Source organism: Egretta garzetta, unplaced genomic scaffold (assembly GCF_000687185.1).
Source record: "Egretta garzetta isolate BGI_Z169 unplaced genomic scaffold, ASM68718v1 scaffold12, whole genome shotgun sequence".
NCBI classification, from domain to species: Eukaryota; Metazoa; Chordata; class Aves; order Pelecaniformes; family Ardeidae; genus Egretta; species Egretta garzetta.
Window position 1 is genome coordinate 1,483,702 of NW_009258795.1, and position 24,766 is coordinate 1,508,467.

The 24,766-nt window shown below is 40.0% G+C and overlaps 1 protein-coding gene across 1 annotated transcript in view; it reads right to left on the minus strand.

Moving 5' to 3' along the window:
• The window catches only part of TTC37 (tetratricopeptide repeat domain 37), a 48,925-nt gene extending 24,165 nt beyond the window's left edge, over positions 1 to 24,760 (minus strand). The window contains exons 1-24 of the mRNA XM_035889317.1: positions 24,667 to 24,760; positions 24,199 to 24,270; positions 23,625 to 23,722; positions 22,972 to 23,115; positions 21,812 to 21,903; positions 21,057 to 21,132; positions 19,574 to 19,714; positions 17,523 to 17,621; positions 17,320 to 17,428; positions 15,310 to 15,450; positions 13,514 to 13,615; positions 10,418 to 10,551; positions 9,664 to 9,750; positions 9,473 to 9,573; positions 9,282 to 9,411; positions 7,913 to 8,092; positions 6,966 to 7,090; positions 6,278 to 6,531; positions 3,712 to 3,814; positions 2,722 to 2,898; positions 1,620 to 1,764; positions 1,374 to 1,452; positions 1,192 to 1,253; positions 1,010 to 1,066 (exon numbers count right to left, since the gene is read on the minus strand). Of these exons, the coding sequence (XP_035745210.1) occupies positions 1,010 to 1,066; positions 1,192 to 1,253; positions 1,374 to 1,452; positions 1,620 to 1,764; positions 2,722 to 2,898; positions 3,712 to 3,814; positions 6,278 to 6,531; positions 6,966 to 7,090; positions 7,913 to 8,092; positions 9,282 to 9,411; positions 9,473 to 9,573; positions 9,664 to 9,750; positions 10,418 to 10,551; positions 13,514 to 13,615; positions 15,310 to 15,450; positions 17,320 to 17,428; positions 17,523 to 17,621; positions 19,574 to 19,714; positions 21,057 to 21,132; positions 21,812 to 21,903; positions 22,972 to 23,115; positions 23,625 to 23,714 (2,628 nt within the window). The 5' untranslated portion in view covers positions 23,715 to 23,722; positions 24,199 to 24,270; positions 24,667 to 24,760. The remainder of the gene's footprint in view (positions 1 to 1,009; positions 1,067 to 1,191; positions 1,254 to 1,373; positions 1,453 to 1,619; positions 1,765 to 2,721; positions 2,899 to 3,711; positions 3,815 to 6,277; positions 6,532 to 6,965; positions 7,091 to 7,912; positions 8,093 to 9,281; positions 9,412 to 9,472; positions 9,574 to 9,663; positions 9,751 to 10,417; positions 10,552 to 13,513; positions 13,616 to 15,309; positions 15,451 to 17,319; positions 17,429 to 17,522; positions 17,622 to 19,573; positions 19,715 to 21,056; positions 21,133 to 21,811; positions 21,904 to 22,971; positions 23,116 to 23,624; positions 23,723 to 24,198; positions 24,271 to 24,666) is intronic.
• Between the last annotated feature and the right edge of the window lie 6 nt (positions 24,761 to 24,766).

The window sequence follows — 24,766 nt, forward strand, 5'->3', positions numbered from 1 at the left end:
CGGAAGAGATTTCATGGACAAAATCAGGTCACTACTAAAAACTTCTACTGTGCCACAGAGGACAATGCATTGCCCAGAGAAATAAAGCAGTTTAGTCATATTTAAAAAAAGCAAGAAACAAAACCCAAAAGAACAACTTGACAAGATCAGAGTTCCCCTCCCTTCCAAATGTATTTCTGTCTTAAAACTGTTCAGCAGCTAGATTACCTCTTAGAACAATTATTATTGTAAAATCTGACTCCTGGAGGATCCAGTTTTGGGAATTGGCTTTTCCCTCATGCAAACAGTTAAACACATTTTCAAAATGGTAAAACTGATTACCACCCACAAATGATCTTTTCCCTATGGACTGCTTATTAGAGTTCCTCCCTCAACGTGGCAGAAGGTGAACAAAGTCTTATCATTACTAGTCTTGGCAGCAAGCAATCTGCAGTATCAAGTTATTTTTATTAAAATTAATTCTGACCATCACATTTCCAATTAAACAGGAAATAGGATAGGATGTAGTTTTAGCTGCATGACAACCCTGGACTCCACTTAGGATGTACTCTAATTTATTCTCCAAAGAAACTCTGAAGGTTACACAAAATTATAGTAAATCATATGCCATGCTGATGAGAAGCAAGTAGCTACCTATGGGAAACTCGAAGTTCAGTTTGTGACTTACAGTTAAAATGAGTTCTTGGTCAAACCTGGCATGCATTGGTTTGATTAGCTACTTCTCAGTCCTTCAAAATACTTTTCATTCCATCTGGTTGCTTGGAAAGCAACCTCACCAATTCAGAAGTTAATTTATCCCCTCCAGAATAAATATTCAATTCATTTGTGTGCCTTAAGTAAGGTACAGGTGCCAATTTTATTTCACAGGAAGTACTTTTCTTGAATCTGAGAGGGACATTCTTCACTGTTTGCCGACACTCCCACCCCACACACTCCCTTAAAAAAAAAAAAAAAAAAAAAAAGGAAAGGGAAACTATAAACTATAATTGACAATGGGAAGGAGAGTTACCTCAATGTTTCCAGTTACCAGATACAAAACCCCCAAGTTGGTCCAGGCAACAACATTCTAGACAGAACAAATGAAGTTAAAACCAATGTATTATTACTATATTCAAAAATAACACTGCATCAGGGGGAAAAAAAGTTTTAAATGCCCACTTAAAACAGATGGCAGCTGCCTACAGCACTTACGATTTGCTCAGCTTGAACAGATTTGATGAACGAATGTTGAGCAAGAGCATAATTCCCAATAGCTGGAGGGGGAGAAAAAAAAAAGGAGAGAGTTAGAGCTAACTGAATTTCATAAACACCATTAGTCAAGTTGCCTTCTAATTTAGGATATTATGGAGCTAGGGGTTTCGCTGAAGACTTACCACTACTAGAAGCAACTACACCAAGTGCATTCCAGTAAAGATGATTTTTGCTGTCAAGCCTCACAGCTTTTTTGAGACACTGGAAGAAAATCGAATATGGATTGTATCACTAGAAGAGCAAAAATTAAGACCGTAGGCACTTACTTATTCAGAGATGTAGGTTTTATTGATGACAGAGAGAGTATGCATACAAGAACCAACACCAATTCATATTCTACAGAATTTAACAGGAAAAATAGGCAATACCTGTAAAGACTTCTCTAGCAGTTCACTGATCTCATTCATGTCAGTGCCCACTGCTGTGAGGTGCTCTGCTTGCCGATAATAATTTATTCCAAGATCACACCATATGCTAGGCAAAGGCATCAATTTTAAAGCTCTGCCGTAACACCTACGGAAACATGAATCACAGAAGCATTATTCCAAGCCTCTCTACATGAAGAGCAGAAAGCTGAAAAAACACGCAGAAGAGTGCTTAAAAACCTAAACCAAGCAAACATGCGTAAACACAAACACAACCAGACAAGAATGGAGCGCAAACAACAACTAACTGATTTTCACCCGGTTATCTCCACGGAATCTATCCTGGTCTAAAGGCAGTCTGTAGTGCCCACCACTTGTGAAGCCACAGATGCGCATTAAATCAGAGCTGTGTCAGCTGCAATGTGCAAGCCTTAACTTAAAACAAACATCAGTCATTTTTACATTTAATAAGACTTTCCTCAGAAGTATTTGGCTTCACGTATCGTGGTTGAGATTTACTAAGCAGCTGCATTTCCTGCCTTACGCATCCAACTGCACAAAGCTCAGAGGGAGTCGCAGAAGAGGCTACAGAAACACCACAAATATCTTCTACCATCATGAGCTTCCAGGGCCAGAAACAAGGAATTCCCCCTTCCAATGTACTCTGGACCCCATACCGAGGGCAAGAATTGATGATATTTTTATAAGAAAGAAGTACAGACACAGAAGCCTTATCTTGGACTTTAGTAGTCCTGGGAGAATTAGTTAGCAACCACCGCAGCAACTCCATTTAAAGAGGTGCAATTTGTTGAACGACCAGCAGGCTGTAAGCACACTCGCTCTGGAGACAGAAACAAGGAGAAGAGCAGGTGCCAGATGAAGTGTTGACAGCCACTACGGCAATCCAGCAAACACGTTCTGAAATGAGCAGTATAATTTGGAAGAAGCACGAGACCCTATTTACCACCTCATTAATCTTCGTTCAAAATGCAGGTGTTGACAGATCTGCATGTCTTTCATTTTCTAGAAATGAAATACTCTAAGAGTTTGAAGTATTCTACAGTCTCAAGCTGCACGGAAGCTCTTGATAATAAAAAATTATTACCTTCCTCCCAGTGTGAGCAGCTCATTTTTCTTCAGTATCTGTTTGCCTGCATTTTTACCCAGAAGGGATCCCAGAACTTGAACATTCACTTTGGTTGGTGAAATAACATGCACGCTAGTACAGGTGTCTCCAAGCAGTTTCCAGAGGCAAGATACATCAGGACGGTGCTTTGTTGCCCTGTAATTAATGATATAGAAAGCCCACACAACACCCCTTCAGGCACTTCGATATCCTTTTCTGAAAAAAAGTTCACCACTTGGAAGAGTGGCACAAACTCAAATGTAATTAATCAATGAGCTGTTTGATTTTTTTTTTTTTTTTAATTCAGTTTTCTTCCTGATCAAGCTATCAGTCTAAAAGGTCAAAAATCACCAAAAAAAGAGAAACTACAAAATGCTGGTGTATCCCAACTTTGTTGGGACTAAGAGTCAGTTCTGAAAATTAGCCTTTATCTATCAACATGTCAGCTGACAACACCCACTCTTGCACTTCAGAGCACTGTCATGTTACGTTACAAGACATGACTTGTCTGCAGAAACCTGATGGACCTTCTCCTGTAACAGCAGCCATCCCCAGGTTAATTTAGGACACTAAAGTATTCTGTATGAAATGCAAAACCAAAAGATTGAGGGAGAGAGGGAAGGACAATTTCCTCTCACCCACCATTTTTGGTAGAAGTCCCCTCCTCCCAGCCCCATATATACAGGAAGGCAGATGGAGGCAACCGTCATTTGACACTTGCGTTATAATCAAACAACTCTCTGTCTTTAAACAGAAAAAACAAAACTCTAATTACCGTTCATTTAAGCAGTCGAAGTCCAGAATGAGTTATTCAAACCATATTCAGTAAGCATATTCTTACTTCTAAATTAGAAGCCTGGTCCATTAGATTTGTCTTAACTTAAAATCCTCAAACACTTAACTCCTATTCTTTTGCCTGTCAACCCACAATCCCAGTGGAGATTAAATAACTGAATATTTAGTACTAACCTTGTAAAAAATTCAAGAGCCTGCTCTATGTAATCCACAGCCTTCCTATCAAGATAGTTATCAAGGGCTGATCTTGCCAGCATGAGATAGCATTCACCAAGTCCTAAAAATAAGAGAAAATATCCTCTGTGAAAAGAGATGCTGTTATGATATGCCTGATAAAGGAGGTGGGGTGGGAGGGTGGAAGCCTGTTCAGTGTCCTGCTTGATATCAAGATATATGCCCTGCACATGCTATGCCAAAATCAAAAGACCCACAGTGCTCACAACAGAGACTTTGCTTTTAACCTGTCAAGTGTGAACTATAGAGTAATTTGAATTTTAAAATAAACCTAATTAATTATTAAAACCATAGCACTTAAGCTTTGGGTTTGTCCTCAAGCATTAATTAAAGCCCTGATGAGAAATCTGCTCTGCGCTGGTAAGTCTTTGCAAATACACCAACTTTCAGTATACACGAGTCAAAAATCATTGCCAGAACACAAAAACAAAGAATGCCAAGGTAGACAAAAGGGGAAGTCTTCTTTGAAGAAGGCTTGAAATCAACACTATTTAATCCTATTCACGTAAGAATTTACTTCACATGGAAATAAATCCAACTGTTAAAAAGGAACTGCATCTAATGCCACAATTTCTAGCATTTTGGAACTGACAAGATAACTGCTTGGTTTATACACTTGCTGGCACCAGCAGTGATTCTGTCTGGCAGTAAGTCGCTGGCAGAGACTACCATTCATTCTCAGTGCTACTTTCACAGTTCTGAAGCTACCTTCCTTATGCTACTGTACCCTGCACCTATACCAAACTACTAATCACAGTAGTCATGTTTTGCAAGCATCTTTATTGTGCCCCCAACTAGGTATTTGTCTTGACCACATGGAAGTCCCAAGATCATGCGCTTCTCAGTCACCAAGAAGCTCTGTAATCTAAAAACAAAATTGATTTTATTCCTCCAAGTTGTACACTAAAAAGTATGTCGGAACAGAGGCAGAATAACCATACCACTTAATAACAGAAAAATAAAATGCATCGAAAAGATGCATTCAAGTAACATCAGTTTAGTTTTCTCTCGCCTACTAGTAGACTATGCTTCCAACAACTCAATTCAGAAACTGTCTAAACTGGTCAGAACAGTAGTAACAGCACACTGATGTATGTTTCAGAGAGTTTTAAGAAGGCCCACAAAAGATAGCAAACAGTAAACATTAAAAATTCTGTAAGATAGTAAACATTAAACAGTCTCTAAGAAGGTGAAGACTGTTTGGGGACTCAAAGCAGGAACTGAAGCTAATAAATCAGGGATTAGGATGAGAAGGTTTATGAGAGAGGACCTAGGAGATTTAAGAAGTATAGAGGCAACCAAGGGGTGAGGGGTGGGGGGAACCTTGATACTGTGTGCTTATGTCCTCTCTACACATTTTATTCCAGGTAACGCTGTCAACTGTCACCTACAGACACTAAAAAAGCCATATACACATGTGCTCTTCTAGACAACACCTTTGCAAACTGCTGCTGCAGTCAGCTGTTGCCTTCTTGCCCGACAACTAGTAAAACTGCCTGTCTGCAACACGCTCCAATTCTGTCATGGAGCTTTTGCCATGTCACTTCAGTCTGGCAAACTCCAAGTGACAAAATTATACAGGAAGAGGTAGAGGGACAACCACTCTGTTGCCCTTTCAGATTAAGAACTTACTGTTGCAATAGTAACCCAATGCTCCTGACTTAAATCTTACAAGAATCAGCTTACATGGATTTGGGGGTTAAAAGGCCTTACACAAAGTGAAAGAACACTCTATAACTTCAGAGTTCATACCAGTACCAAGCAGCAAACAGCATCTATTTCAGATGGATGTACGGGGTGAGAATGACTGAAGACCAAGTGGCAGGGAGAATGTGAACTGAACAGTTATTCATGGGCTATCAGAATGTTACAGGCTCCCAATATTGTGTATTTTGAGAATCAAAGTTTGATCACCAGAAAGGAGTTCCCGTTCCTCCGTTTCTCTCTGCTCCCAGCTATATACTGAAGACCTCTACCTATCACCACCTCTAACACCTGTGAGACCTCCGGGGATACTTTATTGGTATTTTTCATTACTTGGGTCTGAATCACCAGGGCTAACACAAAAAGCGAGGAATGCATGGACGGGAGCAGCAGAAAATCAGTATACCCCACCTCTTTGAAATGGCAGCCTGACTCCATTGCCTGTTGAGCCAGTTTTGACTGCTTAGGTGAAACCGCAGCACGGTTACCTGGCTTCCTCCATCTACCTTCAATTCTTCTACCCATTTGGCCTGGTAGCTACACAGGAACAATTACCTTTCATACTTACTTGAAAGAGAGATAATCATTCCCATGCATCATGATTTAAGAGCTCTTCAGATGTTTGCAGGTTACTACACACTAGCTTTCATGCAGGGGATCACAGCGCTCTACATACCCAAAATCCAACCCTACCCTTCCATGCAGGAAAACCTCAACACAGCAAGAACCTCTCCACATGACTGAAGCACTAGAGTGGTGTAGAGGGAGAAAGAGTTAACAGTTTCAAATTCAGACACATTACCTTTCAGCGCAGGCACATAGTCTTCTGTCTTCTTTAAGATTTGTTGATAGGTAGCTATAGCATTTTCGTATTTGCCTAGAATCTGCTCAACTGCTGCAGCTCTGTAAATGCTGTACACGAGCTCCGGGTTCAGCTCACTTGCTTTCCTGAAGGATTTCAGAGCTGTTGAATAGCTACCTCTGCTCAAGTAAGCTTCCCCTAGGGACTCCCAGCAGTTCGAATCCTTTGGATCAGCCCTGAGAGCAGCCTGCAAACTGCAGATATCAAGGTATAAATTTAAATAGAAGGTGATACAAGTTAGCACAAATTATTTCCTTGCATTATATATTCTCAGGACACAAATGCACAATTATACAGAACTTTTAAACACAGCATAGTAGTGTTTTCCTCTTCAGAGCACATTATACAAGTTTAGACATTGTACCTAATCTTGGCTCATTATTCAGTGCTATCCTGTGCTTGTCTATGACAAGCCTGTCACCAGGCTTGTTAGTGCAGAACACTGCCACGCTGAAAAGACTACATTGTGCTAATTCTGGAACTGAAGATAGACACAGCTTGCTCAGACCCATTCCCCATTGTTTAGTACAAGCCATACCATAATCAGCTAACTTCTTTTCAAAACCTGCTGAGTTCGAAGACTTGGGATTTACAGAAAATGGCTTAAACCAACCACTAGTTCTCTTACTCAGCCACTGCTTGTGACGGCTGACCAGTTCTCAGGTAGTAAAGTCCACGATGAAGCCAGGCCCATTTTGCTGCACCAGTACTCGCTTTTTCAGTTACCTCATTCAGGATTGACAGAGCAGTGTCCTAACAAAGCACCAAAAATGCCAGGTTAGTAAAAAAAATGCATGCGTGTAAAGAACAAAGTTCTTGCTGAAGAAGAACATTCCTGACCCAGTAAACCATTAAACTGCCTAATTTCTTAATTACTGTAATGAAGAAATGTTACAGGGACTTTTTAAAGCTGGCAGGCTGAGCGGCAGATTAGAAGAGGAAATTATCACATCTAGAGACGTGATTATTTCTTATGTACCTGTGTTTGCAAACTGACAGTAGCTTCCTGCAGTTTTGTACAGACTATTTTTTAATTTAATTTTTTTTTAAACTAGAGAAGGATACAAGTATTTGCAGCAAGTGAGATACCTAGACTGACTTCCCAGAAGTTCCAATGGAGTCTGTCAAAGTACGGTTTACACTTGCTCTGTAATACCATAGGCTAAGGATTCTTTATACAACTACATAGGAATTAGTTTCTAAAATGTTCTGATGACTTTGTATGCTTTTCCTAAAAGGAGCAAGGTGGATGATGGAGAAGTGGCTCAAGTTAAATACGAAAAGAAAACTAACTTTCTCTTCATGCTCCCTGCTGAAAAAATCCTTCATCTAAATCACACATGTGATGACTACAGTGTTATGCTCAGTTCCCTTACCCTTCTCCCCAGAGAGATTTAATTTGGAATTGGAGCGGAAAATTGAAGCAGGTCCAACTATGAAAACTGCCAAGCAATGACAGAACATCTGTTTTCGGATCTTACTCTCAAACACAGAGGAAACCTGAAGTGATTCCTCAAAGAGCAAGATTAACAGAAAAACAAAACAGCAGTAAACCAAAGCCCTTGTGTACAATACCATGTCTCCAAGTTCCACGCTTATGTCTACAGCTGCTGTTCCAGATTCTTCATCAGTTCCATCCAGTTCAAAAGCCTTTTTATAGCAACCGCGAGCTCTACTTTTGTCTCCAGCAATGTCTCTGTAGTAGTTACCTAAATAACAAAAGACACTTCCCAAGTAGCTGTCCAATTTTGCAGCCTATAAGGAAATAAGAACACAGTGTAAGACAGCATTCTGAAGGATTATACTGACGATATAACCGGTCCAGTGATAACTACTTGTTCAATCTCTGCTTGTCAACTTATTTAAGCTCCTTCTGTGATACATCCGAGTAGTCAAAACTTTAAGATTTCAGAGATTACTTGAACTTTAAATATTGGCAGAATCTGCTACAAACGTCATGACATAAAGCATTTTGCACATGAAGTACTAACAAGCTCATTGTGATAGGAGAAAACAATTCCTTACTACATCCCATCATTTTCATATTCTACTTGGTTTCAACCATTATGCTCATACTTTTACCATATTACATCACAATTAACTCCAGCCTTTTCTAAAGTTCCTTTTTAGATACACTTGGCAGATTTGTTTATACTTAAGAAACTCACAGCCCCCAAGCAGCAGAAAACAGCTTTGACAGTAATTAAAAAAAAAAAATGCTCACATAAAACAGTTTAGAACCAGAAGCATTGTTCATTTCAATTACATTCTCCAGTACACTCTGCTGTTACTGAGGTGCAAACAGTATGCAATGATTTGAGCTGCCAACACCTGTCATGAAGTTTTATGGTGAGTTTACAATGTCTACAGTCTTATTTTGTATACTTCCATGTTCCCAACAAAAATGCCAGACTGAATCTTTTGGATTCACATTCTTACCTATGTTCCAGAGAAAAAGCCACAACCACCAAATCCACACAGATCAAGAGAAGTATACAGTGTGGGGTTTTGCAGACTTCCTTGGACAGACATTGAAACTCTAACACCATTCATCTTTTTTTCCTTCCTCACTTTTTTGCCCCAATTTGAATTTTGCCCTCCCCATTGCAAAATGTCTTCAAAGATCTACGCTGGTCATCTAGAGGCCTCGACTTTACAGCCCTTAAGGAGAGAAGTTTGAGAGAATCACCACTATGTTTGGCTAAATCAAAGGCCTCAAGAATTAGGTGAAAAGAGAAAAACAAAAGCAGGGAGACACCAGATAACTGCACAGCTCGATGCAGTGCCTTTTTGCAGAGCTGAACCTGGTTTACAGGCTCTGGAGGCTTTTAAATGGTAACAAGCAGAATATTCAAGTCTGTCATTCCAGTCAGTGTATTTTCCAAATTTGGTTCCTGATACAGGAAAACAATAATTCTACACGAATAGTCAAAGCAGCCTTTACCGTCAAGAACTGAGTGAGTGCTTTTCCTTTGTCTTTTTTTGTCTCATCACTCATGAACCAGTATGTGAGCCCCAGGTACTGATGATACTCTGCAGTTTCGGCCTTTCTTTCAATGGCATTTAGAAAACTAAATAGAAGAAACAGAGGTCAGATCATACAAACTCTCAAAAGCCGCAAAACGCTGTGTTCTATTTTCAGCCTGTTCATAGTTCTTTTGGGAATAATGGATGAAACCCTCTAGGGCATAGGACTCAGCCAGATCAGGGTGGGACAACAGAAGCTCTTGTGAAATCTGCAAAAGGATGTCAATTCTTCCCTGGTTATTTCCTCTACGAAACCAAGAATTCTACTTAGCTTACAGGAATGACAATTCAGCACTAACCTTGGAAGCTTGATCTGTTAAACCTTTGTTTAGATAAGCCTGACCTCTGATAGCTAAAACCACTGGATCACTGCTTGCATCCACAATCTAGAAAATCAACCAATAGACACGACAAAGTTACTCTCTCCCCAGAGTAAGAAATCAAAGGTGTCAAAAGCAGGCAGACTGCATGAAGATAAAGACAAGAAAACATTCAGATAGAATACTCTGGAGAAGCCTTAGAGAGAATAATTTTGATGGAGAACAGGTAGAATATTGTAGACAGCAAGGACAAAGGTACAGAAGTCTCAACAGCGAGGAAGTAGTGTACATGGAACTGTGAGGCAAAAAAGAGGGGAAGCAACTTCTGCTTGAAGCTTAACCACTTGATCTTAAAGTAATATGCTCTCGTTCACGACTAATGATAAGTGAATGAAGGACACGGGGAGCAGGATTATAAGAGTAATTCAAATTAAGATAAAAACAGCCATAGAACTAGCAGGAACCCAGCAGCACTAAGCAAGACCAAACAAGGTCGAAGTGACAGCTTCTAATTTTAGAATTTTGAGTGAAAAACAGTTTAGCAAAGCCTAAAACAACAGAGAAGGAAGGAGTGTTGGGATTACACCACAGTTGGTAGGAGTTGTCTAAACCACACAGGCTGTAAAAAAGAAGCAAGGGGAGAAATACACAGCTTGAGTTTTTAGTACAGAAAGATGACAGCACTTTTTAAAATTAAAAAAAAAAAAAAATACATTTTAGTTGATGACAATACCTGCTCAAGTGCTTTAATGGCTTCTTCTGCAGCGTCAGCATCAGCTATTTTAATCAAAGCCTTTGCTTTCAACTGAAGGATAAGGTTCTTCCACTGAAGACTGGGACCCTCAGGAGTTCCAAGAGCCTTGAGACCTGTTGACAAAAGTTTCATCAAGTAAAAACAGAAAAGACAAATGACAAATACCACCACTGTTCCCAATATTTTTGAAATCTTGTTAATTACAGTTTTCAGTCTAATAGAGCACCACTTAATATAACAATTTTTTGACTGCTCTCCCCCATGTTGAAGAAATTGTTCTGTAAAATACCTATCCATTGAAGTTTAAAAAAGTTAAATCAATTTTAGAAAGGTCCTCTCAGCCATGTAGACAGACTGATTGCTTTCTAGCTGCTGGCCTTATAAATGGAATGCTACATTTTTCCAATCAATGAGCTTTCAATAAACACGTTATTTTACACTTCAGTGTTTAAAGAAAAAGTATTACTGAAACCAGGGATTTAACTCTGTGCCTGTGCAAAGGTAACTTTGTACCTTTCTATGCAGTATTGATTATATCTCCAATACACAGTATAATCTCACTTCAGAGAGTGAGGGCATCTCTCTTGAGCTTCAGCATTCTCCAAAGGCAAGAACTTTCTGAGTAACCCAATTGACTACATATATTTCCACATGCGATGAACTTTTGTCTGACTTGATACAGCCAGTAAGAAAGGCCAAGCATAAAGCACTTTCACACATACTTTGTACTCAAGGGAACTTCCTGCATCAACAGCATCTTTTAGCAAGGCACAATAGCCTATCTTACACCTTGCCTTGAGCAACTAAACTTACTTTGTTTGTTCTGAGCTTGCCAGCTTCTACTTTCATTTGGTACTAAGTAGACCTCGCATAGGAAAACAAAAAACTTGATCTTTATTTATCTTTCACATCACTTGCAATTTCAGAGATTTCAAAATAACCTCTTCTCCAGGCTGGAAAAGGACTTTACAGCCTACTTGCTTGTTCTCATATGCCGCATTTCCCATACATTTGACCAACCTTATGACTAATCTATTAACTTCTAGTATTATTTTCTTTTTGAGAAGGGACAGATGGGTACCAAAACCGCACACAGATTTCACCATGCTGCTAAAGCTCTTAAAGCAACTGCATGTCAGTGGTCCATCTCACTAACCATTCCCTTCCCTGCAATTCCTAATATTTGACTTGCTTGTAAAGCATACAAAATGAGGACTTACTGCTCTCTACTTCAACAAGACTGTAGGATAGCTTTGTGGGAACATTTTTTCCCACAGCTCATGGTTTTGCATTTAATACTGTGGAATTTTATTCAGTATTTTTAACACCTAGTTACCCGCTCTGGTAATCTCCTTTCAGAGTTTTGCAGTCTGCTCTGAATAGCAGCAAACTTTACAACCTCATTACCCAACTTTCATAAAGGACTAGAAAAGAGGATGAACCATACAGGTATTGGTGAAAATATCAGGGATACCCCCTTCCAGCCTGAAAACAGGCTTTATTACTATACCGTGCTCTAGCTTTTAACTTATTTAAAACTGACAAAAAACAGGCAATGCTACAACTCTACTTCTCAACCCAAGGCTGCTTAGTTTCCTTAAGAGTCTTGTGAGGGATCTTATCAATTACCACCTGGAAATCAGAGAAGACTGCATCACATCTCCCTTACCCGTGTGCTCATAAACTCCTTCAAGGAGTTCTAAAAAACCAACTTTACTTTAGTAAAAGTCATGCTGTCTATCCCCCAGAATAATTTTTCTACATAAACTCCCTAATTCCGTTCATTCCGTTTCAACCAATTCAACCACTAGACATATCAGACTTGGTGGTGGTTTCCCTGATCTTTCCCAGAACCCTTTTAAAAGTTAGGGTCATGCTATCTACCTCCAAGCATCTGGGTGCCAAGACAGTTCAAGCAAGCAATTTCATAAACCCCTCAGAAGTTCAGCAATTTCATCTTCATATTCCTCGGTCACTATCTCATAGTTCCTTAATGCTCATTTTTCTTGTCTTGTTTGATAGCAACTTCTGTTAGTGCTATAATCACAGACAAGTTGTTTGATGAATGCCCTGAAGAGAAGGGTCGTGGTGTAGAAGTCACCCTGAGCTCTTCCACTCTGAACACGGATGGCAAAAGAAACATCTCATTTTCATTCTTTCTGCAGTAAATTTCTTTTTACCTTTTTTGTTCTGTTTTCACATTTCCTCTGCCCAAATTTAGAGGCCCTTTGAATCTCCCTTGCTGTCAAGTACTTCCCCTTGCTTTCAATAATTTCCCATGACTGTTTAGCCAGGTCTACATACTTTACTTCTTCAAGTCTTTCTTAGTAAGTTTTTCATTGCATTTGTCCCTGTCAGAAGAAAGTCCACTTTGGCTGCCCCTTCACTGACAACCATCAGATAATGGCTCTATTCAGATGAGATATGCATCACTAGATTATAACCTGGACGGTGTCCCGTGCAGCGTGCTCTGGGTGAACCTGCTTTGCAGGGGGGTTGGACTGGGTGATCTCCCAAGGTCCCTGCCAACCCCTGCCATTCTGGGATTCTGTGGTAACAACTACCCTCATTCCCAGCTAGTAAGTATGAATATTTAAACTCAGTGAGGTTTCTTAAGATGCAGTTGTACTATGCAGCATTTCTGCATTTTACATGGACTTGATTAAAATCTTATCTTTTAAGACTAAATATGAAGTCTAGCAGACTGAAAATTTGTGATTTGTGAAAATTTGTGAAACCCTTGTGGTTTCAGACAATGATCTGCTGTTTGGCAGAGGTGGTCAAACACCAGCTGAAGAAGCACATCAAAACATGCAGACCTTCTAAATACTAACTATTGGACAGCCTTCTGTTTCTGATCAGGCACGTACTTTTTCCTGAGACTAAGCAGCACAGGGTGCTTTTCAGCTGTCACAAACCAAGAGAAGCAGAGTACACCAGCACAAGCTGTGAGACTGCAAAAACCGAAGGACTATGGCTGCTGCTAAGCCAGACCTACCATGCAAAGCCCTCACTGGCTGGACTACATAAAGCGGCGTACCCCTCCAGCTGCTCTTTCAATTAGCAGGCAGTTACCTTGATTGCAGGACAGGACAGCGTCCCTGTGTTTGTGAATCTTCATCTGTGCCTCTGCCAGATAATGCCATGCTGCTGGACACTGGCTAGCCTTCTGCAAACCTAATAAAACAAGAGTTTAAAAAAGGCATTAAGAAAAGTTGCTTAGGGCTGCAAAGACTGTAACTGGCAGATGCTGCATGGCCATATAATGCCACCAAAACCGTATTATCAATCAGATAATAAGACTTCCAGATAATTTCTTCTTTGAGTCTTATTTTAAACTGTTTTAGACATACATGCCTCTAAGCATTAAGGCAAAGACTAAGCATGTAAGCTTCTGCTAGGCTTAATTTTGCATATAACATTACATCTGCAGAAAAGAAAAAGGTGAGAAAGTAAGGAAATACATAACACTGGCTTAAGGTGCATTTTTGTTTCAAAAAGAGAAAGTCCTTCACTTTGATCAGACACTAGCATCAGCAGACTGTAGATCGCTTTATGAAGTTTTTCTTAGAAACCAGAGAAGGCCTGTAGAACTTCAAGACAGCCAAAAAATGATGGCAAGAGTGTCTCACTGAACTTCCCTGATGAATTTGCCTTAATTAAAGATTCAGCAATAAAAATTAATTTGAGTCTTCTGAGATGTATGTTATACATCTCAGATATCTACATTAGATAATGCCTTGAAGCTCCAATGCCTAAAATGCAAACACTTGGCTTGCAGGCAAAGACATTATTTCCAAGCTTTATACATTTTTGCCAATGCCAAGAGCCTTACCCTTTGCATTTTGCCCTTCACGAGTGAAGTATTGCACCTAAACCTAAAAATAAATAAATAAAATTACTTGGGAGACATATCTTTCACCAAAACCAGGATGTGTGTTTTGTCAAAACATCCAATGGCCATTTAAGCCAGAAGAACTTGCCTTCCCTGGAAGACTTTTTCTTCTTAAGCACCTGAAATTTTTATTTCAACTTTAGGCAAGACATGTTATTTCACTGTGGGTGAGCTACTGTAGAACACTGTAGAATATCCTGAAATCTAATTTCAGAAACTATCTTTTTCTAAACCTGGGTGAAAGGAAGCAGGATATCACAGCACAACCTGACTGCATAGGTCCCAAATGCTTATTTACCCAGCTTCCTCAATAAGCAGTTTTGAATTATCCATGGCCAGCACAGTGAGGTTGAAGAGTCCTAATTTCCCACTAGTGTACTTAGGAGTAATTTTCAAAGAGCTTTGCCATTTCAATACAAGCAAGATAATTACAGATTAGTAAACCAACTCTTCAGCAATTCTGGGTACTGCAAAAAAAAAAATTCCTCCAATATTTCTCTTTAGATACCCAATATACGTGTTTACCCAATGTAAGCATTAAAGAGGTCTTAAAATGATGTAACTTCAAAGTGAAGTCATTTTTGTTCAGGTATAGAAATGCAGTAACTAGACTGGAGGAGCTGCATTATATTTTACTTTATAAATTCCATATTCTTTCCTTAATTTTTATTGCTGTTATTTACTGCTTCATCTAGGTATTTCCCCAGTAACAGTTAGATTAAGACAAAGGTAATCACACTAAAATACTACAGAGCTGACTATAACAGCAACAACAGACTTCAGAGATGTTACACTTAAAGCTGTATTTAAAAAAAAATTCAATCCCCAGTCAGAGAAAGTGTTGAGTATTCTTTTAAAATCCAGCTGGTCTTGGAACTGGCAAAGCACTATGCAAGTGTAAGATTCCCAAAATATCCAGCACAAACTAGATGGTATTCAAGTTACAGAGTACTTATACCTCCTATTACACATTTACCTTCAGTAAGACTCTGAATGGCATCCTTGTATTTCTTTTCTTGGAGGCATTTTATACCAAAACCAATGATGCCTGGACCACTGCTTGCATCCATCTCCAAAAGCTTTGAAAAACAGCCCAGGGCCTCTTCTGACAAAGTGCCTGGTTTCAGAAAAAGAAATATGTTATAGAGTTTTAGATTAAAAAAAAAAAAAAAAAAAGCAACAGCATACCTTATCTACATATATATGACTCTTATTCTTTGAGCTCAAAGTAATGAATTTTTTAACTAAACTTTTTTCCAGAAGTACTACATACTTCTCACCCTTTGACCCCAAAACCAAATCAAAAAAACCAAGCAGTAATCCAAAAAACCCAGTACCACCAACCCAAACAAACTGTCAGTTTGAAATGTGAATTTCTAACCACTCATGTTAAATTACTACAGGTATACTTCCTTTATTAATAAAAACTAATTCCTTCATATGCTTTTCATGTAAGCCCAGGTAAATGTCCACGTCAAAATCTGCCTCAAACAAATCAAAGCAATTTCCTTCCAGAGCAGGCCTTTTGTACCTACAAATCTGCTGTGATGAGCTTGCTGAAATGGTCTTGCTGTGAAACCACATCATTTAATGTCTTGGCTTAATTTTAACTGATGCCATTACATTTTTATGCTTATGCTTAGCTGCGATTGTAGACTTGGCAGTCCTTGCTTAAAGCAACTGTTGTCTTGCAGCACCAGTCTTTGAACTACTGTTGTCTTCAAAAAATGATGTACTCATTCAACATAAAGGTTGCCTTTGATTTGCATTTGGTAAAGGTGACTAATAATGCATCCAAGTTACAAGCCCACAAGTTTGGGGCATGAAGGACTATGACATGGTTGGAGTGACTAAGATATAAACAAACAGCCTTACTAAAACCTCAGCATCATCCTCCCCACCCCAAGATGGCTGTGGGATGGTGAGATGTTGTCAGAGCATTGCATGTAAGAACTGTGCCAAGCAGATGCTCCTTTTCCTTTGGAAAGCAGTTTCTGCATGTTTCTCCGAACCGTAAAACATTCTCATGTGGAAATGAGAGGCTGAGCCTCATTTGTCTTCATCCTTTCAAATCAAAGTGAAAAATTCTCTTTTGTTTTATGTGGCTACAATATTCCATGAAGCCTACCTTCAAAACTGGAAAAAGCATTCTTCTACCTAAGCTGAAAGTTATTTCTCTTTATATAAACCAGAGGGGTTTTCTTCCTGATTTTCTTTCCTTGTTTTCAAAAGAAATAAAATCAACTTCTGATGCCTTAAACAATAAAATGAAAGACCAAAATTTAGTAGTTATCTTTGAAAATGTTGAGAAAGTGTCCAACACTATTGCAATGTTGTTTCGTGAACTACTGAAAATAGCAGTTGTATGCTTTCAGATCCCTGCAGTATTGAACACACCACATTTGGGTTTTTCTCCTCTGAGATTCCCCTTTTCTACTTAAAAGAAATGTCTCGAGAGATCTGTTTGTTCCCTATTCACCTCACATTCTTTGGAAGAAAGTTTCACAAATGTTTGGGTTTTTTGCCAAGAGCGATTGTCTATAATATAGAAATAGGTTCTATATTCTATAATTCTATAAACAGGTCAAGAATAACCTAAGTGTAGCCCATCTTCGCTCTTAGAGCACTGGTTAACATTCTCCATTCCCTCTTCTAAGCTTAAGAAGCTAACGTCATTCATCTGGAGAGGCTGCTTTCAATTTTTGTAAGGCATTCTTTCTTTGTGACTTTGCACACTGCCAGAGTTGGACTTAACTCACAGAGGTTTTTTGCCAATTTACAGTCACCACTCAGTTACAGAGCTAGGAAATAGGAAAGCACAGGACCAAACACTTTTCATTTCCAGACAGGCAGAAATACAACATAAAAGTAAATAGTGCACTTGTATTGGGTTGTGAAGGGTAAAAACTTGTAAAAAGATTGTCACAAAACTAACTATAAAAGAAGTATTTTAAGCCCCAAAAATGTCTAAACCCATCCTACTCACCAGATTGAATAAAGTGCAAGCAAAGTACTTCTAAAGGATAACTCACGGCTGGATACAAAGCCATCATATCGTTACATGCCTTTTCCAACCTAGCTGTTTCGTGAGGAAACTTGAAAGGAAAAAAGTAAGAGTTATTTGTGGGAATTATCAGATATGTAACATAACATTTGTTCACTGATCACGACAGTTTAACATAACCTTACTTTTGATAAGCAGCGAATAAAGTCCTTGTAAAGATTTTGGTGGTCTTCGCCAGGAACAGTGTCAGCGGAGTTCACTGCATGTTCAAATGCAGTCAAAAGCTGAAACAAGAAATAATTAGGAGTGCGACAAACCGTGACTCTAGGAAAACGTTATCTTCATTGAATAGAATAGTTCCGTTGGAAGGGACCTGCAACCATCACCTGGTCCGACTGCCTGAGCCCTTCAGGGCTGACCAAAAGTTAAAGTTAAAAGCCAAAGCATGCTATGAAAGACCAAAAGTTGGAGCATGTTACGAAGGATGTTGTCCAAACGCCCCTTAAACGCTGACAGGCTTGGGGCATCGACCCCCTCTCCAGGAAGCCTCTTCCAGGGTCTGGCCACCCTCCGGATAAGGAAATGCTTCCTCATGGCAAGACTGAACCGCCCCTGACGTGGCTTTGAATCATTCCCAGGGCTCCTGTCCCTGGATCCCTGGGAGAAGAGCTCAGCACCACGTCCCCTCCTTGGGGAGCTGCAGAAAGTGCCAAGGTTGCACCTCGTCCTCCTTTTCTCCAAATGAGCCCAAAGTCCTTAGCTTCTCCTCATAGGACATTCCTTCCAGCCCTTCCACAGTTAAGTGGGTAGTTACATGTTATTATCTGCATCCTGCTCATTAGGTTTACAATAGTACTGTGAACAGAGAAAATCACAAAGCAAGTTCCTCACTGTGAAGTCATACTAAAATAGGATCCAAACCACATTAATTACTTAGTACAAGAGGAAACAGCTATGTAAAGTTTTGTAATGCAAGATGGGTACAAGGAAGGCAAAATTTGTCAGAACATAGATTCGTCTTCGTACCTAATCCCAATTCAAAGAAGGCCTCGGTACCATAAAACCTAGGCCCCTATCCTTTATCCTCAGTTAGCTGTCAGCCCTGCTCTAGGCCAGAAATCTAGTCCTTTATTTCTTGACTCCTTAAATGTGGGAGAGCAGAGGCACCACAGAGTGCAGGCTAACAAATAAGCATGCTAAACAAAAAGTTGCCCGCAGCTTGTCACAAGTGAAATACCAACAGGACTGTTGCCTGGACGTGGCCTTCAATGTCACACCCTTCCAGGTTGACACGCTTTACTCAGACACGCAGTAAACTGTAGATTTGCATCTGAAACCCGTTCCTGATATTTACACAACTTTTTTCCTTTTTAAAATCCTTGTCTGCAAAAAACCAGTGCTGCCTGCAGCATCTCTCTCCTGTAATAGCTCTTAAGTTAGAGCATTTGCCTTCTCAGAAAGTAGAGATCCAGATTCAATTTTCTTCTGTCTCAAATTATTTCAATTTGTATTTTCAACCTTTCTGAAGCACTGTGATCAACCACATCAGTAATGAGAAATTTGCACTCTTCCTACTGAACGAGGCTCATCTTGCAAAACAGATAAATCAGATGAAACAAAATTATCTTTGGCCATAGAGAACACAGGATCAGTATAATTCACCGTCATTCTGTTCTCTCCAAAAGTAGCTTTGACATTCTCCTAAGAAGTGAGAGCTTAAAATCTATAGGAGAAAGGAAAATTTGAACCCAAACATTGCTATCTAGGATAAGCACTATGCACAAAGAAAAGGAAAACCAGCACAAGTCTCTCTTTCACTCTGGGGGAAAAGCAGGGGGGTGGTGTTTGTTGTTTGGAAGAACACCTACATTCTAGATCCTGTCAAAGCTTATGAGGGATGCTTATGAGTGATGCTTCGCGCACCATGCGGAGGTAAACAATGCATCAGTGTGCTACAGCGCAATCTTGGACTCCTGCGGAACTTCGCAGGCAGCTGATGAAGGAGTTCCAGGATGACTGCTTGGATTTAGGTGCCTTATTCCACCTAAGGCCCATCTTGGGCTGCTGCACCCTCACTGTTTCTGTCAGAAGGTAAAATCACCCACCTTTCCCTGAGAAGCTTAATAGTACTTAACATTAATGAGACACCCCATCACAAGATTTGTATGGTTTTTAAGGGTTCATTTGAAGTCTAGCTGCACTGTGTATCTAGGTAAGTAGGAGAGAGAAAAGTTACCGACTGCTCAGTCTTATTATCCTGGTTCTGTGTACTGTCTTTCAGTAAGTGGATCATCTTCTTCCAAAGCTGATGAAGCTCTGCCTTTTCTGCACCTTCCTCCTGCTTCATCTGTATTAGTTTCTGATACGTTTCAGCCACCTGTCATGAGGAAAAAAAAATGAACCTTGCTGTCACTCTTTAAAGAACTGGAGGTCTTACACAAGCTTTCCAGTTACTGTCAACTGTACCACACTAGGGTAGACATGAGAGTAACATTTACAGTAACGACCCAGATTCACCAGCTTTCTGATTAAAGCAATACCAAGTCCCAAAACATTGCGTGGGACCTGTCCACCTACCAAGGTACAGTAAAAAAGGGAGGCAACATCAAGAGCATGAATTCTGACTCTGGCTCCTGGAGGAAATCAAGAGTTAAAACAGACCTAAACTCTGAGGAAAAAAATGGAAGCCACAGCGCTACAAACAGGAACATCAGAACAGCAACAGTACAAGTTGAAAATCCAGTGTGGAAAAAACAACACGATCAGAAAGGAGAAAATTAGGCCCTGAAGCCTAATACGTGGCTTCCTGTTGCACACAGTGCAAGTCTGCCTTCGTATCTAAACATTGAATTTAGTTTCAGAAACTGGTATAAAAAGATGCTTTGGAGCTAATTAATAGTCTTGAGCCTGATGCTAAGTGGTATATAACATTTTTCGTTTCTGTTGTTGGGATGAAAGGGGACGAGATCACATGATGCATCATGTCATCCCTGCATCACCTTGTAAGAAAGCAAACTTTTTCAAGAGTAATGGAAGAGCAAACAGCATAACTGCAAAAATACAAATGCTGTAACATTACTACAGAGACTGTAGGCAATGTTACTGTTGAACCGTTCAGGTATTTAACAGCTCCACCTCGTGGTAAGCTGGTAAGAGCCACGACTACTTCTGCAATGCTGACACGGACTTTGGGAGGGCTACGTGGGCTGAAGCTTGGGTTGCCCTGGAGCAGCTTCACATGCCCTTATCGTTGCACATGGAATGCAGTACACAAGCCACAGGCAATCCTGTTCAGGTTGCGTACAAATTCCACCTGACCCTCTGGCACGAAGTACCAGGGACAGTCTAGGATCACCACGCCAGTGAAGGGCTAATCAGACACCTAGGCAAAGGACACCTGACTCGCACACCTTGCATGTAAATGTGCATTTGGGATCATGCCTGACTTCTAGAAACAAAGCAGAAGAATGATGTTGCAACCTTTCAGCCCGTATGCTAATATTCTTTATCAAGTTTTGCCAGTTTAATGGATTGCATCCAAGTCTCACACAGTGGAAAAGAAAGGAATATAGTTAAAATCAGTTCTGCCTGGTAGTGGTCCACAAGGAGACTTCAAGTGGTCTGTGAGCCAGAAAAAAATGGGGATTCCTTACCGAAAAGTAGCTAGTTCTAACCAAAAATTCCCATCTGATCAGAAGACGGAAAGGTAGTCAACCCACCTCTAAATATTTCTTTTCTTGATGATAAAGTTCCACAAGCTTGTTACATACATCACACCATTTCTGCTTGTCACCACTAGAAAGGAGGAAGAAAATCCCACACAAACAAGCTAAGTTTTCCATAAAATAGTATAACGTTTTTCTAATTCTGACAAGTAGTTTTTTAGTAAGTTCAGTTGCCAAACAAATATTCAGAATAAATACTACAGATTGCCCTGAAAGTTTTACTCACTGCTACTGTAACTGAGTTAAAAAAAATTACTTTAAGGGATTGCATTTTTCTTTGAACAATTTGCAAATTAAGGAAACAAATCAAACACTCCAGTCAGTCACAGTGACAGCTGAGTTAGATTTGTTTAGAACTGTAACTATATGAATCAGACAACATATATTCTGTGAACTTAAAAGCAGAGAAAAATAAGCCTACTTCTTAATGCAGGCAATGAACGATCAGAGCTAAATGCTTCAAGGCAGTGAGTTTAGACCGAGGACATAGGGCAACATTAGAATTCTCTAAACTACTAACGTCAAGTACAATTATTTCTGAGAGTCTTTCCCCTACCAAAAGGGACATGATCAAGAAACCTTATACAGGCACAGGAAACCGTATTCACAAGTGCTTACCCACTGATGTGACAAGGCTTTTAAAAAAAAAACCCCAAAAAACCAAACTTGCAGACTAATCTGCGTATCAGTAATGGCATTCGCTGACCCAGAAATCTTCAGAGTAAATTACAGTGTTCAATGTTCTTTACCTTTCATAGAGTTCCAAGAGCTTTTGGTAAACATCTGCTAAGTCTCCTTTGACATCTGTTTGGTTGGATTTCTCATACAAATTTGCTAATCCCTTTAAAAAAAAAGTAAAGATAAAAAAATAAGCAAGATTTGATGATAACAGTTAGGTGTTACAAGTACACTGCAAGTGCTGCCTATAAGAATTATTTCATTGCCTTCAGCGGGGCCAAGTGTTCATGCAGCAGCGTAGCAATCTCCAAGCACAACCTATGTTGGTACTTCTGTACAGCCTTATGAATCTGTATGTTTTAAATTAAAAGCTTTCCTCACTTTCTTAACCAATACCAACAACTATTTGAAACCTGTATATTTTACACAATCTTGCCTGCATAACAGGCAATACACAAAGCATGCTAAGTCATATGATAAAAGATCTATATCCAAGCATTACACCGTCTTGTTTAGTAACAGAAAGCCACCATCTGATTGCAGAACTGCAGAAATGTCAATATACCTTGAAATCAGGCACCAACAGTGATACTTTAAAAAGCTATTTATGTTGAAAATACTCAGAACCTTACTAGCTTAGAAAAACATTGATCACTGATATCTGAGAGAGACCACATGCACGACCTCATGCTTCACAAGTGTCCAAATGCCACAACCATACATTTTAACTATATATTGCTATAGTTGCCATGCACACACCACCCAGCACACAGCTATTTTGAATGTAAGCTATTGTTTTTCAAAGTAACAACTACAAAATTCAGTAACAACCCGCTTGATGCTGAAAGATGGAAAAATAAGTTACTAGATACAACATTTTCTATCCTATGAGAGAAGCACTCACTGTCAAGTGTTTCTTGAGCTACGAGCAGGGAAATTCCTAAGCATGGACAAACTTACTGCATCTGTTCCAATTCATGCTCTCACTTGCATGTTGCACTGCTATCCAGTCTACACAAGCACTACAAACTTATACTGGAACTAAAGCTCACCCTGCTATACACATGCAGCCACCCATGGCTTTTCTTTGGACACAGAAATAATATGAACCTCCGCTACTCTAAACCTCCAGCAGAACTAAGGGCCTCAATGCAAGTCTCAGCTCTGCTTTGTTCCTATATTTAACTCCACTTTTCAGAGGGAGAAAAACTGAATCTGGACATTCACGTACCTGCCATGCCAGTAACTGGTTTGGTTCAAGTTCAATAGCCTTCCTATATGCTCCCTTGGCCTGGTCAGGCTGCTCCAACTCAGCGGCTGACAGGCCAATAAACACCCAAGCATTGTAGTTATTTTTTTCTTGCTTCAAGACTGCCTGGAAATACACAATTTTAAGTGAAATCGATGAATGAAAAACATTTTATAGATCCATGTATTGAGTTTTGTCATTACAGTTTGGTGAATTATTCTGTGTGGTAATATTAGAAGTTAACTCATTTTTAGGAAAAGGCTAAGATTAGTAATTTCAGCTTTTTGTGCTAGAGAATGCTTCATATCTGGACTGTTCTGCCAGTAACCCTATCTGTAGCTCAGCAATTAAAGCACTCCTGTCGAGGTCTGGACTAGAAATGGAGTTTATCACTATTATTATTCTAGACTTAATATTCTTATTGCCACATATAAGCAAATGCAAAAGGGAAGGGGAATAAAGGTTTACCTGTGGGCAACTAACATGAACAGTCAATGAAGTCAAATCTGAAAATCAATCTCGACTGTTACACCAAAAAGGTACTCTACACTTGTGTTAGTATACAGCTGTTGGGGTATGAGAACAGCACATAAAATGTGCCAAAAATATTATCTTCCAAGTAAAAAATTAATTACCTTGCAATGTTTTAAGGCTTCCTTATATTCTTTATTTCGTATTGCGTCTCTAGCGCTCTTTAACGCTGCCTTCACCTCCTTACTTGACATTGTGGCTACTAAATGAAAAGGACATATAGTCAGTTCTCGTTTTGACTTGCTGAACTCAAGACATTGTTTATATCCTACCGTAATTGCAGAGAGCATTTTTAACACAGAAATACAGTGCAATGTGCGAAAACGCATGCAGCACTAAAAACTGCTTCAACAAATAACACGGTTAAGATCAGTTAGTTACGCTTAGCTCCAAGGCGGGATTAAGTCAATATTCTAGACAGTTAAATGATAGAAAGTAGCTACCCCGGAAGGAAATTTTGGTTAGGGTTTAAGATAAATTTAAATAGAAGGAGAGGTGTTATATGACAATCACCGTAGTTAAGACTCCTCGAAGGACACTCTGCATGCAGTTTCTGTTAACAGAGGAATTACTAAGCGGAGAGCTGTGCTTAGGAGGTGGAAGGGGCTCACGGGGTGGCTAAGGACCTGAGCTTTCCCTTGTGGGCTACCTGCAGCCGGACCACAGCCCATCACTCACCCGGAGGCGCGACCCGCGGGGCTCCTCTCCCTTCTCCCACACCGGGGGCAGGCCCTGCTGCCCACTGCGGCTCTAGGGGGAAAAGGAGTAACGAAAAGCAATAAGCACATAAGGACACATCGAAGCGACAGTCGTGCTTGTGAAGTCTGACATCATCACACGCTGTTTTGATGCACACGGTAAATATTTTGCCCCAAATCGGCTTCAGGAACACCGCAGTCAAAACCACCTACGTGGGATGAGGCTGGGAAACGGGACTGCTGGCGAGGGCACTGATAGGGACTGAAAAAGCGACAAGCTAAAGAACAAAATACCTGTCAGCGGCTGAAGAGCAAACGATAAAGGGCAGACGAAGGGCCTAGAGAGAAATTAGTAATGAAAAGACAAGGGAAGAGGGCGGATGTCGAATATTCCTTTGGAACACACACACACACACACACACCCCAAATAAAAATCTGTCAAACTTACGTTGCTCAACAGCTCCTGGGGACAAATTTGCTTGCTACGAGGGCGCGGACTCCTCGACGGTCACCAGCGGCCACCTCCCCGCCTCAGCTCCATGTTCACC